The sequence below is a fragment of the Xiphophorus couchianus genome, chromosome 7 (assembly GCF_001444195.1).
Source record: "Xiphophorus couchianus chromosome 7, X_couchianus-1.0, whole genome shotgun sequence".
Lineage (NCBI taxonomy): Eukaryota > Metazoa > Chordata > Actinopteri > Cyprinodontiformes > Poeciliidae > Xiphophorus > Xiphophorus couchianus.
In genome coordinates, this window is record NC_040234.1 from 14,159,596 (window position 1) to 14,176,425 (window position 16,830).

The window sequence follows — 16,830 nt, forward strand, 5'->3', positions numbered from 1 at the left end:
CACTGCCTTTGCTCATCCTCCCAACAAAGTCACACAAGCCGAAACACACGTGTGCAAAATGAAAAGTGAAAAATAAAAAATATGATACACACACCAACAGTCTCTTCCTGTGATGTGGGAGGACAAATAATACAATTTCGCTGAAGTTACTCTCTCCAAAATAACTTCTGTGTCAAGTTTGCTCCAAACCTCATGCAGTGTTCATCCTTCGGGGGCCACACGCGTACTTCACACCATGATGTAACTTCTGCCGTTCATTTGTGTCCTTATCATGCCAAAGATTACACTTCGGGAATATAATTCTCAATCCTCACGCACATGCTGTCAGGAGGACTGCTCTAATTATGGAAGTGCAGGAAAATCTTCCGAAAAACTGGAAAAACTGCTCATTTCACAATGTTTCCTAATGAAGTCAGATATGACTGGGACTGATTGATGGAGTTGTAGTGACAGTGTCAACGTGACTCACAAAATGTTATCTTAACCTGACAACCACACTTGGTGTATTTGTTGTGGAGCTGCTTTTGATCAGAAAACATCCTAAACAAGCTGGATTCCATCACATGTGGTGCCACATCTTCAAAGGAGAGGAGAAAGTGCAAAACTATAGAGAAGCTGGAGTCTTAAGAAGTTCGTAAAATTGCTCTTTCTATTCTTGAAAAGCAAATTTTATCTAAGCCCTGTTTCCTCAAATAAAACTTTAAGTGGTGAAAGAAGATGATGCTTTATTACAGATCAAAAGCTCAGCGGGGCCCAGTGTTTCTGAGAGCATTGACGTTTTTCTGTCCAATGCCGTACATATGAACTGAGAGGACCCTAACCTGAACATCCACATCTGAGAGTGATCTCAGAATGGGGGAAACGCTCCATTTCTTCCCACTACAGTTTGCTAATGGTTTCCAGCATCGGAGCTCATCACGGCGAAGACTACAAACACACGAAGAAACAATTACGCTCTTCAGAGCATGAGCAACTAATTAGACCTTTAACACCGACGACCGGGACAAGAATTCTTTCAGTGTAATTCAGTGTAAGTGTAGAGCTGATGGCAGTCTGTTGAGGGCTCTGCGGTGCTTGGGATCCATCAGACGCCGCTTCAGCTGAAGGTCTCACAGCAAGGCGAGTAGTTCTCATTGACTGGGTTGTGTGCTGATGCTGTCAGTGTTACAGTGTCTTGGAAAAGTACATCGCCACTTGTGTGTTTTCACTTTTTGTTGCATCACACCCAAAACTTTCAATGTACTTCCTTTGGATTTTATATGATAGGTCTGATCTAAAATATTGCACTGTTGTTGTGGCTGTATGCTTGATGGAAGATAAACTTCTGTCCCTGTCTACAAACATTTTGTAGCATCCAACAGGCTTTCTTTCAAGACTTGACTTCCTTTAACCTTCTCCACAACTTTATTCCTGACAATGTTGCCAGATAGGTGGATTTCAGTCCTCGGACTAGATAAATAGTTATTTGTGGGTTGTTAAAATGTAGGCTTCTTTTCACAGCATTTGACAGGTTTTTAAGAAAGTGTTCAGATGAAATATCTATCTAAGTGCAACAGAAAGTACAAATATGTACATTTTAATAAAAAGTGGCTGGAAATGGTCAGATCTGGCAACCCTGGTTCCTGAGCATCCTGCTGTGTTCCTTAGTCTTCATGCTAATTGGTCAGCAATATTCAATAACAAATCCCAGAGGCCTTTGAAGGACACATGTATTTATACTGAGGTTAAATTGCACAAGAGTATATTCTCCTTACTTGGTCACTTCTGACTTATCACACTTTTCCTTGTCAAAAAAAAAACAACCTAAAATACAGTCACTTTATTACCATACACTGCTTTTCATATATCACATAAAAACCCAACACAACATCACAACATATGGGCCTTTTTAAAAAGTTCAAAATTTACAACTACTTGTGCAAAGCAGTGAAGAGGAGCCTTCATCCACATTATAATGATTCCCACCTTCTGAGCATGACATGTGCTTCCAAAACCCTGGAGATTTTTCCTAATCAAATACAAACCGAGAATGCTTCCTCTTTGTAAGTATCGGATCACATGTTCTTGCTGCACAGTGATAAACAAGAAGCACAGCAAAACATGCTTAGTGTTATTGAAAGCATTCTCCTCTACAGTCTATCTCTGTAGCTGTTCAAAGATAGATTTAAACTCATCTTCCACTGTTCCATCTCCTCAACTCTGTTATGGCCTTAGGCTGCCGGCAATATAAGCTGCTGACAGTGTGTATAATGTAGATCCTGCTAACAATCTCCAGGTTCAGGGGGCCTTTCAGTTTTCTCTCACATAACGACTCAGCACCCTCAGAAAAACCCAGTCGCCTTGGGCAGCACTATTAAAACTATTTTTACTGGAGCTAAGATTCCTGGGTACATCTGTGCCTGTGAAAACTCTTTTGAGCTTATCCTACGATTTCAATACGAGGAGCTATATTACAATTTGCAGCAGAAATGGTGTGACGGATGCGTGGGTGAACTGAAATGTAAAGAGATGAAATAAAAGATTTATGATTCTGAGCACGCAGTTGAAAAAAAAGATGTAATATTATCTGCGTTTACATCACTGAGATTTCCCATTGATGTCTAGCAGAGAGGGATGCAAACTGCAGCAATTAATCACATTAAAATCCTGACAGCTCATCATTACCTATGATATATAATTTAGTTAATAAAAAAGAAGAGGAGGGAGGGGGCGTAGCTCTTATTTTAGTTGATGGATCCTGTTACTGTAATCTGCTACAGTATAAAGCAATAATTAAACGATGAGTGCATGGACTATTACGTATTAGAGGACACAGCTAAATTGTCTGACACTTTGCATCACAGTCTGCTCGCCTGGGAACCCTGTTGTTCTGATGAATAACTGAACTCTGATCTAATTCAATAAATTATCTGCAGCGCTTTCTATATTTTCCACTTGTAATTTAATGCTAATATTTATCTGGCACTGTTGCTGCCATTTCCTTCTGGTAACTCACTACAAAGTAAAGCCGATCACTCTGAATCTCCTTGAATTAGTCTTCAAATAGAAAAAAAACTTCATTGTAGGGATAGGGAAACCATATTACTCATGTATGGTTTTACTCTAAAACCTACATATACCTTTATTATGAAGGTGATGGCTTCATTCGACAGCAGGAATAGGTTGAAAAACAATCTATATGTGTTATATTCTGAGCTTCTTTGTTCTTTCTTTACAAAACTAGACAAACTATGAATCTTTGTGAAGACAAGTTTCTTTGTTCGAAATCTGTTAAAATTTTTAGTAGGTTTATCTATTTTCAGATAAACATATCTGTGAATAGGATTATACATTTGTATGCCTGACAGTCTAGACATACAAATGTCAAGTTATACTGAGAAAACTGGTTATGAGCTTAGTCTGTCATCTGTCAAACCACCTCAGTTTGACAGATGACTGACTGGTTGGAAACTCAAAAATCCAATTCTTTTCCAATCTGTGAACACACTGAATGGTTTAATTCAGTGTGTTCACTTTACTCAGAAATGGCTGCGTTGACAACAGACGTGGATGCAGTTACTGAGTAAAAGAAACAAACAACTTTTCAATATTATTCAATATTATTCACATGTTTAAGACAAAGTCAGAGGGAGTACAGAGATATCAGAAACTGTTTTTTTGAGAAATAAAAACTAAAACAAAAGACTTTTTCTGTTATAATCTTGTCTCTTTTTTTATAATAGTAATAAAATAATAGCTCTCACTGTGAGTGTTGCCCCTGATTTTGACCTTGCACTAACAGATACTTATTGATAACGACATTACAAAGAAAAACCTGGCAGACTCCGGGTACAAACTTGAATATGAGTCGTCATCTTTAAACAGGACAATGATCTAAAACATCTGGCCAGATCCACTCAGAAATGGCTCAGCAGACACAAAACCAACTTTCTTCCATGTTCAACTCACCCCACAGACAGCCTTAGAGAGAGCCCAAGTCTCTGGAAGGTCCAAAGAGAATTGTGCCAACAAGATTTGTGAAACATTCATCAGCGTGTTTGCTCTAACATTGTGATACGTTAAAGTTAAATGTTATCCTATTGGCAAAAAGGAGTCTTTGCAGGTTAGCAACACAAGTGCCAAAGATTGTGGCATCTGGTTTTAAATAATTATTCTTATTGTGGAATCTATTTACCCCGTAGAATAAATGTACTCAACTTTAATGAATGCAATGTAAGTCTTTAGAAGTGAAATGATGCAACTCAAAAAAAACATGTTAAAGTTTTTTTTTCTACACAGTTTGTCAGAGGTGCTGGAGAGCACTGTAAAATTTGCTCTCACTATATGTAATAGCTGTTGACTCAAAATATAAACCAATTTTTCAACATTCAAATATCACTAATAAACCAATTAAACCAGATAATATCGACACAAACAATATCAACACACTGTTACTGCTATTATGCTTTCATGACTACTATTTTATCTTATTGGGAGCAACTGTTTTTTAATAAAAACATTTTTACTCTTTTTTTTTACTCTCTCTGATAATAAATGCGTTCAAGTAAGAGAACACAGGTTTTTTTCATTCTGAAGTAGTCGCAAAGAACACAATTTGTCATTACTAACAAAATTGGCAGCTACTATTTTCCCAAAAGCAGCTACAGAGCCACACGCTGGCATGTTTTCTTTGTCAGTGGATCAGCCTTTAAACACTCCAATCATTGGATGAGAAGTGGAGTCCACAGGCAACATGTTGCAAACCTCCAGCTCCTCAGCAGGCTAACAGCCTTCTTAATATGCCCCTCTGTGGTTGGAAAACTACTTGTGCCATGTGAATGATGAAGTCAGTGCAAGTAAAATGACTTTGTGTGGTTGCACTGTAAACCAATACAACACTTGTTCCTTCTGTTGTGTTTGTAACAAAGCAGCTGCTCAGTGTTTGCCATCCAGTTCATCAAACCACCAGTAATAAGAACGCAGCCAAAACAACCACTGCTGAATTTTAACTTCTGCAGAAGAAAAATATACATTGTGATTCATTTCTTTTTTTCTGTTACCTTTGGAGAGACTCTTGGGCTCCTGCGTATAGCTTTTTTTACTTGTCTGTGAACTTTTTTATAGGTAACCGATGACATTGTCTTGAGTTGTTTTTGGGTTTGTTTATTATTTCTGCATTCATTAGTTTTTATTCTTTGATCAGATCAGCTGTGTGTCTGTTTTTCTTTGCTTCAGTTTTTTCTGTTACTTTAGTTTCATTATATCCCTTATGCCTAGTTATTTGTTAGGAAAAAAAACAATGAACAATGAAATGAAAAAAACAAACAAACAAAATTACATATAAGTAAGATAAAGGTAAGAAAAGGCTAAGGCACTTGTTCTTTCTGTTGTATTTGTACTTTAGGAAGCTACTCAAAGTTTGCCATTGAATTAATTAAACCCCCAGTATCAATGAGCAAGGCTAAAACAAGCATCACTGATTTCTTGTAGATTTCTAACTTGGGTATTTATATTTGCCGAAAAATGTTACATTAGACCATTTTATTTTAATACTTTTGTGAAGTTTGCTACCAACGTCCAGGTTCTGAGGCTCTTTTGGTTTTCGATTACATATTGTTGCCAATTCCTGCCTAAAATAAAATCCAATCACTAAAACTAGCATTTATTGGTCTAAAACGTCTGAAATTCCATTATACTCCTTCTGTATGGTAAGGCGTGGTGTTAATTTAATTAAAAAAAAGATAGAAAAACACCAGTATTATATTGTTGCTAAAGCAATTTTAAATTGTATTTGGTTTGTTTCCAATAGTCATAAGGGGAGCACAAATTGGATGCCCCCAATGGAGTAATGTTATAAACCTAAAGTTTAAATGGTTGCTATGGTTTACTGAATGTTATTGTTATGTTGATACATTGTGATCTGCTGCCAGAAAATAGAAACAGCTGATACTTACAATTTATTCTCAAAAATATTATTTAAAACTGTTCAAATACAGTGGTCCTGCTCCTGATAACAATCACATTTTCTTATTTTGCCCTTTGAGGATAAATATTGCCCTCACTTTCATTTATTGTGACGCAAGTTCACCTATTTTTTCCTATTACCTTTGTAGAGATTCTTGGGCACCTGGCAGGTGTGACCACACCCATTGCTGCAACACTTTTTGACCGTGGAGCACTCTCCATCCTCCTCACAGCTCTCTACACAAGCTGCAGCAAAGCCGCTAGCCTTCTCTGGCGCGGGGCAGTCACCTTGCTTCACTCCCTCAACGGACTTCAAGAACTCGCAGCTTGTAAGACACTCGTAGTGCTTCTTGGGAAAAAGGGGCTAAAGAGAGAGGAAAGAGGGGGAAGGAGAGGGAAAATATATGTCAGATTAGTTTTTAAATGGCTGGCTGCAAACAAGCAGCTCTTTGACTTAACAGTGACTGTCCTGTTTAGATTTCAGCTTGTGAGTCACTGAAACGGTGAGTACATTAAATGGCTCTGATTCAGTCTCTCAGGAGGGTGTCGTTACAGCGCAGAAAGAGTTACTTCACACCCCTTTCAGACTTTCCCCTCGGTGAAATTTCCCCACTGGGTCTCAGAAAGCTCAAACCCTGGAATCCTGAGGTATAAGCTCAGTTATTCGTGGTAGTAACATACCTCACATAAATCTTGGCACTGGTTTTCCTTCAGGTCCCAAGATTCCTTGCAGGGCTCCAGACACTGAAAGAAGGAGAAGGGTGTAAGTTCTTCAAAAGACACAGCCACATCAAAGACCAGCTGCTGCGGAGCATGGACCAGCATCTAACTGACACCTCACTGAGGCGCTTCCTCCGCCACATTCACAACAACCAGTCACACCGCGTTTTGTTACAAATGCCAGGCATGCCTTCAAAGGACACTCACTGTCTACTACAAAAGCAAATGAGGGTCTGCAGACAGAATCAAGGTCGCTGTGTAAATCTACTCATGCTTGGCTTGGTATGGTGTCACCCTGACAGATCTTTCCTTTTCACCTTAAACAAGACCTAGCCAAAACATGCAGTGTCTTGCAAAAGCATTCATACCCCTTAAACTTCGCACATTGTCATGCTATGACCACAAACCTCAGTGTGATTTATTTGGAGTTTACATGAAATGCATAATTGTGAAACAGCAGGAAAAGGATTTGACTTTTTTTATTATTAACAGATAGGCACCTCCTTTCTACATTAAAACTACTAAGTAGAAAGTAGTACAATCAACTGCTTAAATATGCCAACTATTTAACAAGAGTTAATTTAATCTCAGTCCCAAGTAAAAAAATTTGACCAACATGGAAAATACTGTAAAGCAAAAAACTAGCCTAGCACATCACACTGAACATACCATCACCACGTTGAAACATGGTAGTGGCGGCATAATACTGTGAGGTCAGAGTTAATGGGATGAAGAAAAATACAGGGCAATCCTGCAAACAAACGGTTGCAGACTTGAATTGGAGTGAAAGTTCACCTTACAGTAGTAGCAAAAATACTTTAAGACATTGTAAGAATCTAAATACATAATAAACTAAATATTGTGAAAATAAAACATTACAAAAAAGATAGGTTCATAGTTCACAGCTCACATGGAAGGTATCAGCATCTCAGATATCACATTGTTTTCAGTGTTCATCAAGTGGCGTCAAGCTTAAAAAACGGCAAATGGGATTAATGGTCATAATATGAGAAATTACCTACGGATAGGTAGAACATCCGGTATGTAGGCTATTATAACACTCACTAACCCATTGTGCCTGAATATAGTTGCACACAGCACATTTCAGGCTTTAATTTCCCCTACTTTGTGTTCGTCTACCACCAGGGTGCCCAAATTCAGTAACTGAGAGCTGCTATCCTCCAACATTTAGACGCACCCCTTCTCCAACACACCTGAATCAAATTAATGTCTCGCTACCAGACTGCTGCAGAGCTGAATGACATTCTGATGAGCATTTTATGAGCGGTTTCAACATTTTAATTCAGGTGTGCAGGACAAAGCATACATCCAAAAGGTGCAGATAGCTCTGGAGAACTGAACCCAGACACCCCTGGTCTATCACATAAAATCTTTTTTAAAAAGTTAATTGATGTTAGTGGTTGTAAAGTGAAAAAGTGTGAAAAACTTTTATGAGGCAAGACTTTGTGGTGCATGATGCACTCTGGCACTGGGAATGAACTCCTCTTTAAACAGTTTAAAACATGTTACACTTGGTTTAGAGTTCATGGGATTCAGATTTTCTTTTTGCTTTTAACACAGGGAACGCATTTACCAAGCGCTCAACACAGGCACGGAATTATAGAAAAACCTCACAATGAACGAAGCTCAAACTCGATTTACCAACCATAATGAGATGATACAATTAAAAAAAAAAAAAGAAGCTCTGCTGCAATACCAGTCAACCATTCCTGCTTTAGACACGACAACAGAAAGCGAATCAGATTCAATAAACAGCCGCTGTACCTCCAGATCTTTCTACAGACGGAGTTCAGATGCAGAGGAGCAAGGCTTTTTATGTTCTCCTGCAGCTGGTGTGAAAGAGAAGAGCAAGCTCAGGGAAACCACTGCCAGGCAGCATCTGCACAGCACTGGGAGCAGCCCAAACCGCACCACCCGACAACCTGCCAAAGTCCCTCATTCAACCCTACTTAATTTAGCCTCTTTCATCGACTACAGTGCTAAAGGTAGATTGAATAATGGTCTTTCAAGACGTTCTCCTTCATTTCTCATCTAGTCCAACATGTGAAAAGGACTTGCAGAGTTATGTAAGGTACAGTGCAGCAGAGTGGCTCAATGAGGGCATTTATCGTACATTGGGGACAGCATTAAACACTGTGGTTGATGTAAAAAATCTCACATCTCAGTCAGAAGGCCAGATTTGTATTTATTGCTATTTAATTCGCTCATTAGGAAGCTCTGTCATTATTTTACCATCCCTGGTGTAAAGTTTATTTGATTTTTATGGAGTGTGGTGGACGGGTGCATTATGAAACATAAACCTTGCTTCTGAAGGACACGCTGCAATCAAGGGAAGACGCCCAAGAGCCTGCCAGCACTCCATCACACTCAGTCTCTCGTTGCTTCGCCGGCATCGTTTCCGGCAGGAATAAGCTCGGGCGCGGATGAGGTGAGGAGTTTCTTACTGCTGGCTCGAAACTGTGGGGAGGGAAGGTATTTTCCTAATGACTTCATAGCAATGCAGATATCACTCCTGTAATTTCAGGCATACGAGTGTCAAGTGAGGAGATAATTGGTGGAAGATGAGAGCTTGAAAGGGAGCTAATGTGGTTTGAGACAGAGCCAGGCAGGTGAAAACTCTGCAGCAGCTCAGGGATTTGAGACGACATTTGAGCTTTGCTGAGCTGTCCAAGGCAGGCTTCAGTCTATGAAGATGAAAATCATCTGCTATTAATAATATGTTAACTTTATATCATTATTCTGATCTCGACTAGGAGCGGGAAAGGCATCCCAAGCCTAAACAACAAGCAGTTGGACTGGTGACAAGGAGCTGTCCCACAGCCTAAAGGACATTCCACTGATAGACGCACATGTAAAGCCTCCAAATCCCCTCTACAAATCACTAAACATACACACATAAGCTCAGGGATCAAGCACATTCTGCTCACTGAACAATCTTCAATCACAGACTGAATGTATTCCTCTGGCTTTTCTTAAGGTGCAACCCTACTCTCCCAGCTACTCATGCGACGTTACAGTCAGTGTCACCTCGAGATGGTCTAAGCTTCTGTGCCAAGCTGCATGAATTAGCACAGCACATTGCGTACCAGAGATATTGCAACACAGATCCGAATGCTGGCTGTGAGTTTAGTGTTTTCTCACCCACATATAACAAATCTTGTTGGTTTTTTTATGTTTGTTTTAGAAGTTTCCCTCTAAAGGAAAAATAAATTAGCTGAATCCTACCAGGAACTTCTGCAGCTAGTGGGTTTTATCGTAAATGGCACTGTTAATAAAAGATAAGTATCTGTGTTGAGGCAGATAGCTCCCTGCAGGTGTGATGGAAACTGCCAATCTGTCAGCGTTCCTCGGCAGCCACACCCACTAACTTGACATTTCAGGAGGGAAGAGGAGAGTCGACGACAGATGTTTTGCCAAAGCAAATAGGGCAGCTGGATATAATTACAAAGGTGCTATCATCAATCAAGTTCCTGATTCTTATTTACACAGTTTGGTTCTCAATCTAAACCATGTTACTGATGCTGCCAAGGGAGGTAAAACGGCTTGAAACACAGCCAGAAACTTTACTTCTTCTTAGCCAGTTTTTTTCTGCCAGAAATATCTAGTCTTCAACAGAAAAAAAAGATTTTGAGTTTCAGTGTTTTGGTAAAGTAGTTGCACCCTTTTTAACATTTTTTACATTGTTGCACTGTTTATACCACACATTACAAATAAAAATCTCAAAACTAAGAAGTGCATTTGTATTTAGCCACCCGAGGTAAAACATTACAAGACCGACTGTAACTACTGCTGTGAGTCTTCTGGGGTATATCTGCACCCGGTTTACACATCTAAGAACTAAAATTCAGCTCATCCTTCTTCACTCATGGTCAGTCAGGTTAGATGAAAGTGTCTGAACATAAATTTTTAAGCCTCACCAGAGATTCTCTATTGGATTTAGGGAAGGTCTTTGACTGAGCCATTCTAACTCTTTATTTACACCAGAGATGGCCCACTTGAGTCCTCAAGTGCTGGTGTCCTGCTTGTTTTAACAATTGGGTAAAATATTAAACTTCAACCGAGTCCACGCCTCCAACAAGCAATTGTTTCTCAATAGCCGAGGGTTGGGACCCTCTATGCTGTGCTCTCATACAAAGCAAAGTGTAAAACAACACGTTTTTTACCAGACTACAAGTTCTCTTGTCCCTGTTGAGGATCAGTAAGTCTCACATGATGCTGCCATCCTCATGTTTCAATGTTTCATAAATTTTGCCACATGTAACATTTTGTATGGTTTTCCAAAATGTCACCTGATGGGTACCTGTGAATTTTATTTAGGGATATCAAACTAAAGCATGATGTAAACACATCTAAATCTCACTTTCAGAGTAAAGAAAAATTTGAAAACCACATATCTTTTTCCCACTTCATAATTTTGCACATCTTACATAAAATTTCATATTGGGGGGGAAAAAAAACTAACAACATATGATAGTTGTTAGTTTACAGAGCATAACTACTTTTGAAAAGTGTTTATGTTTGGGGTTTAAAATGTGCAACATTGATTCTGCTGTTAACGGTTAATATCTGCAAATTAAAATGTACCAAAAAAACAAATAAAATAATGTTTTCTTTCCATAAAGGTCCATCAAGGGACCCAACAAACATTTTGTAACATATTGTTATGCCAATAGCTTAGTAATTGACTTTTGGTAATTAATTTGGGAAAATACACAAAGTAACTCAAGCAGAGAACATAACTGAACTGGACGCAGCACATGTGCTCGTCAGGGGAGCCGACATTGGGTTTCCCTCAAGCACATTTCTCCAACTGCCAATACAGCTACCATCTGTTTGAGTCACACGAGGAACCCGTGTAATTATGCTATGTGATGTTAACATATTTCTGGACTAATTTCACCCAAAGCGGCATAAATGCCCTTCTCTAAAACAAATATGAGACCAGCGGGTTGCTTCCCCTTATTGGAGCTTTGAGGCTCGGCAAAAGCATTTGCTTGGGCTTCTGATTTCCTCTTTGTCCTCTTATCGTCCTGACAGTGACACATTCTGCATGGTTAAGTAGGAGCATCCATAGCAGTCTTTCACTCCCCATTTCACGCTGTAATAAAATGCAGCAGTTGTTACTCTAGGGGGGAAGCCTGAAAGGCATTCTGTGGGGTCGGTGAGAGAGTCAGGCTGAATGGCAGCCAACGCCACAGCACATCTTCACTTTTTTTTTTATGCTGGAGACGAGGCGGGGAGGCGAGGTGGTGGGAGTACGATGGTGGGTGGAGTGTGTAGCACTAAGGCAGGGGGGCTTCTGGTTGCGGTGCATGCATAGAACTGCCTTTCTCCATCACAGCATCTCCACCCATCATAAAAACACTGTGCGCCCCCAGTGAGTGACTGAAATAACAGAAAGCATGGAAAGAGTCCACATATAAAATGTCATGCAAGAGCTTTGGTTTAGTATATGAACCATGAACAGCTACCAGCTAAGGTTACCCGGAGGTGCAACAATACACAATGTTTTCATAACAATATACAGACTATAATTCATGCCAATACAGATGACATTTCTCCATTTTTTTCATGAGAATGTTTACATACACATCTGTGCATGATAAAGTTGTTCTCTGATATTTTAGATTAAATTCAGCAAACAAAACCTGCTAAAATACAGATTCAGTTTCCTCACAGCTTAGACTTGAAAATATTGATCCCAGCACTGATGGTCAGCGTACGCTAGTGCCAAAGATTATTTACAAGGTGCCTTTGCTGTTCCCTGTAGCTTCCTGCATCCTCCGAGAGTCTCAGATACGGGGGGGAATCGCCGTTGTTTATCACACATGTTGTAAATCTCACCTCCAGTCAAATCAAGTTATGGCTCTTTTTTTGCTACCCTGGTGCTTTTCACACTTCTCAGCCACCAGACTCAATTATTGCTGCAGCTCTCTGCTCATATCCATCGACCCAATGATGAGTAGATTCCTGCACTCTCGCTCTTCTCTGCTGAAACAGACACCATCGCAACATCTTCACTTCTCACCCAATTTCCCTTTTACATCAGGGATTTGAGATGACAAATGTCTCCACACTGTACCCAGTCTCTTACAATAATGTTATTTTATGCACCAATTCAAGACATGTTGACTTTATCCTGATTAGAAGGGTTGCTGACAATACTTCACAAGAGAATCTGAAAAATGAAACCTTAATCAATACTTTCCTTTCACTTGGACCATAGCATACATTTGTTTGTTAGTTTTGCTGTTAACAATTATTCCAGGCAATTCTAGTGATTTACACAGCTGCAGGTTGTATTTGTATGCAGGTAATATTTATTAAGTGCATTGTTATACCTCCTAATTCCATCACAGAAGAGGCAACATTGAGCATAATTTTAAATAGGCCAATCATGCCATAAGATGTATGTACACAATTAAATCCGGACAACAGTATGTTGTGTCTTCTTTTAATTTTTTAAATCAAAATCACACTTCAAATAACTGGTTGGAAATCACAAAGCAAATAAAAATTAAAAACAGTCTGATTCTTCTTACAATTATTGTGTTGTGAGATTGTGAGGTTTTCTGAAAAGAGTTTGTCATGGATCTCTCCAGGGTTCTATGCTCTGGCTCATACTTTTAATTTATACATGCTTGCTTCGATTTTGTAATATCATTACAGCAACAAATAATATGAGTATAAGTGTGTGCTGGGTTTATGCATTCAATGATTTCAAACTTGTTTTTTTGTTTCTGAAGAAACTTGCAGATCAACATCTAGACAACTACTGAAATGTCTCTGGATGATTTTTTGTCTACGGTGCAGAAAGAAAGTTTAAAATTATTTTTTTCTCACCGCTGCAATACAGCAGAAGTTCCATATTATTCGAAAAGAGCATATTGAGAGCAACTTGCTCCTCTTGTGACTTCTGAAGTTTGAAGTGGAACCGGATACAGAACAATCAGTTGACACAACATCCTGTGAACTGTTGATTATGTTTCCTAACTGCAATCTAATTTCATTTCTCTTCATGCATGTTTATATTATTGCAACAATTAACTGCCTTCCTTTGCAGTCATTCAATGTCCTATCTTTCTGTGTTTGTGTCCCTTTCCTGTCCTCTCATCCCCCAGCCGGTCGAGGCAAATGGCCGCCTCTTCCTGAGGCTGGTGTCTCTTCCTGTTAAAAGCGAGTTCTCATCTACAATGTCACCCGTCGCCCAAGGGCACCATTAGGGCAAAGTATTGTATCAAAAAAGAATCAGTATTATCCATATGATCTTTTAGGAAGATGATGTTTTTGCTTTAAATACTAACATAGTATCTAAATTGGATTGACATGTAAATGGATAATAAATTAAATTTAACTTATTTTGGGAGAAAAAATGCTATTTGCATTAAGTTTGTTGATATTCCAGCATATTCCCTTATCCTTACATCCTGTAATAATAAACTTAACCAAATAAAAATAAGTGTATTTTCCTGGATAGGCTTTTGAAGCACATCTGTAAGATTTGACCTATATATATGGCCTCACACTGGAAGGCCCTTGAGAGCATGAAGACTGATTTTATTTAGAATGAGGGAGCACAGCAGCATAGAATCAGTGAGACTCTCAGGGTAAATAACGTTTACCAACCAGCCTGCTGCTACCTAGATAACAGGCTTTGTCATATTTAAGAATTAGGAAGCCCTTTCCTGGTTTAATCAGGCAATCTGTATGGGGACTTAACCACACTGTCGGCTACGTATGTTAATGGTTTTTTTTTTTTTTTTTTAGGAACAATGATCTCTAAAACAGGAAAAATGTGCTGCATGTCCTTTAGTAGAAGTACCGATTTTGAATTTGACATTAAATGAAGGTGACAGATTTTTACCTTTAGCTGACTAATTGTTGCATCTCTAAATAGTCCAAACCAGCAAAACAAGAAAAGCTTGTATGGTTCCAACTATTTAAATATACAAATATGACTCCAGATATTCTGTCTTTGCATTATTTGGAAATTTATCGATGCTTCCAGTCTTTATTACCATTTTAGAGCTGCACTATACTAGGAAAATTATAAATTGTGGCACTGTTGAAAATATCTGAAGTGTCGATTGCAAGTTACCCTCATTATTCTTACTCTGTCTTTCTTTTTAATCATCTTGATGTCACAGCACTTATGATTTTCAGGATCTTTTTCACTATGATCTGTATTATTTGTGTGGATAAGGGGGAGGAAAAGTTTATCCATCTCATGAAGACTTTGAATGCATGGCACCTCAAATTTTATCTAAGCAGTCTTTCACAATTGCAATATCACACATGCCGTACTGCAATGATGACTAAAACTCAATATATTATGCAATCGTCTTATGGATCCATTAGATTGTGATCTCAGCAGCTTCTATGGTCTCTGTTTACCTCCGGCAGCCAAAAAGAGCCCTATTGTTAATCAAGTAGAGAGAAAATCTTATTATCTGAGCCCTCTGAGCATAAAATATAGCAACCCCTGTACATCCAGTTATAGCCATCTCAGGAGTGATGCTTATATAAAAAGTTCCCAGTAGTTAATGAAAGTAAGTAAATATGTGAAACTTTTGCCCACTTGATAACTACACCTTTGCATCTCAGCATAGACACAGTGCCAAGGGATATAAAGGTAGGTAAAAAAAAAAAATAGATTATATATTATTACACCTCGGCAAAGGTTCAAAGTCTGTTTAATGAGAATGGTAGAAGAAGCAGCAGAGAGCCCAGAGCATGGCCCTCTTTCACCTGATCCATGCACACTGCGAATCAACTGAGTCCAGTAAGGCTTCGACACTCTCCCCTGCTAACATAAAAGATAAATTCAGGTGCACAGATATATTTCTAGTCACAAAAACTATGTATGTCATGGTGTACAACCTCATTAATGTCTCGTATAGCCTGACTAATTAAACAGCTAATATCAGACTCTTAAGTTTGTTTCACTCAAAAAAATAGAAATAAGATATAATATTCTGCATATTCTTGAATACTAATACTAAATTTATTGGGTGCACAGTTGAAAAAGTTTGACTTCAGTTCATGTATCAAAATCAAATGAATTAATATAAGCTACATACAGAATCACTATAAAAAGAGTCAGTATGTCATCTTGGTTTAGCTGCTGTATGAAATTTTTATCAATTTTTTCAGTAACATCAAGTAGACTGTGTTGATGTTTCTTTGAATTAAATTAAATTTGTAATATGGCAATTTGTACTGGGTTCCCTGACCCAAATCCCTGACTGGGATCTTTTGCATGCATGCATCCTGTGCATGCATAGGTTCTCTCTGGGTACTCCAGCTTCCTTCCACAGTCCATAGACATGGCTGTTCTGTTAATTGGTCTCTGTAAGTTGTCCTTATATATTTGTATGTATGAGTGGTTGCTGTCCTGTGTTTCTCTGTGTTGATAGACAGGGTACCTTTCCAGGGTGAACCCCACTTCTTGCCAATGACTGTTATAAAAAGCAACAGCCCCAAAGGAATATAGCTAATGGCTGTAATATGGCCATTGCTCAAGACTGCTTGAATGGAATATTTGGTAGGAAACTATACTTAAGTGTCAGGTATTTAGGCTCAGAATATTCGTAATAAACTTGCCCAGCTGCTTGGACTCTAACTGCCCTTAATATCTCACAGACGATGCAAGTCTTTCATGGATGAGATGCCAACTGTCATACAGAGCAATGGATAGATTCTATAATTGTAAAAAATAAAGTGTCAAGAAAATGTGGGTTAATCGTCACAGATATCATCACTGCAATTTCCAGGGACAAGCTCTCTAATATTTTGCTGATGTTGTGAAGCCTTACTTCCTTCTTGGCACTGATACTACAGTCCCATCTTTTTTTCTCCAAATATCTGTGAACAAACACAGATATTTGGACATGCATCCAGCCTGTTTATACTTTGTCAAGGATACGCTTGTCGATCCAGTGATTAGTCCAATCTAGTCAATTTTTCAGACCTCCTCATGTTTGCAAGGCTGAACACGGATCTAACTGCAGTGCATCAGCCTCCCAATATGTGCCAAAAAATGAAATAAGTCAACAAAGGCCAAATAAGTAATGTCACTCTCACAACTTCCAAGTTTCTCTGGTGCATCTGTCCAATGTTTGGTTTTCTGGTTTTCTGCTCCCATGT

The 16,830-nt window shown here is 38.8% G+C and overlaps 1 protein-coding gene across 1 annotated transcript in view; it reads right to left on the reverse strand.

Annotated features, from left to right (window-relative positions):
• The window catches only part of anos1 (anosmin 1), a 59,282-nt gene that overhangs the window by 19,428 nt on the left and 23,024 nt on the right, over positions 1-16,830 (reverse strand). The window contains exons 3-4 of the mRNA XM_028023361.1: positions 6,625-6,687; positions 6,085-6,307 (exon numbers count right to left, since the gene is read on the reverse strand). Of these exons, the coding sequence (XP_027879162.1) occupies positions 6,085-6,307; positions 6,625-6,687 (286 nt within the window). The remainder of the gene's footprint in view (positions 1-6,084; positions 6,308-6,624; positions 6,688-16,830) is intronic.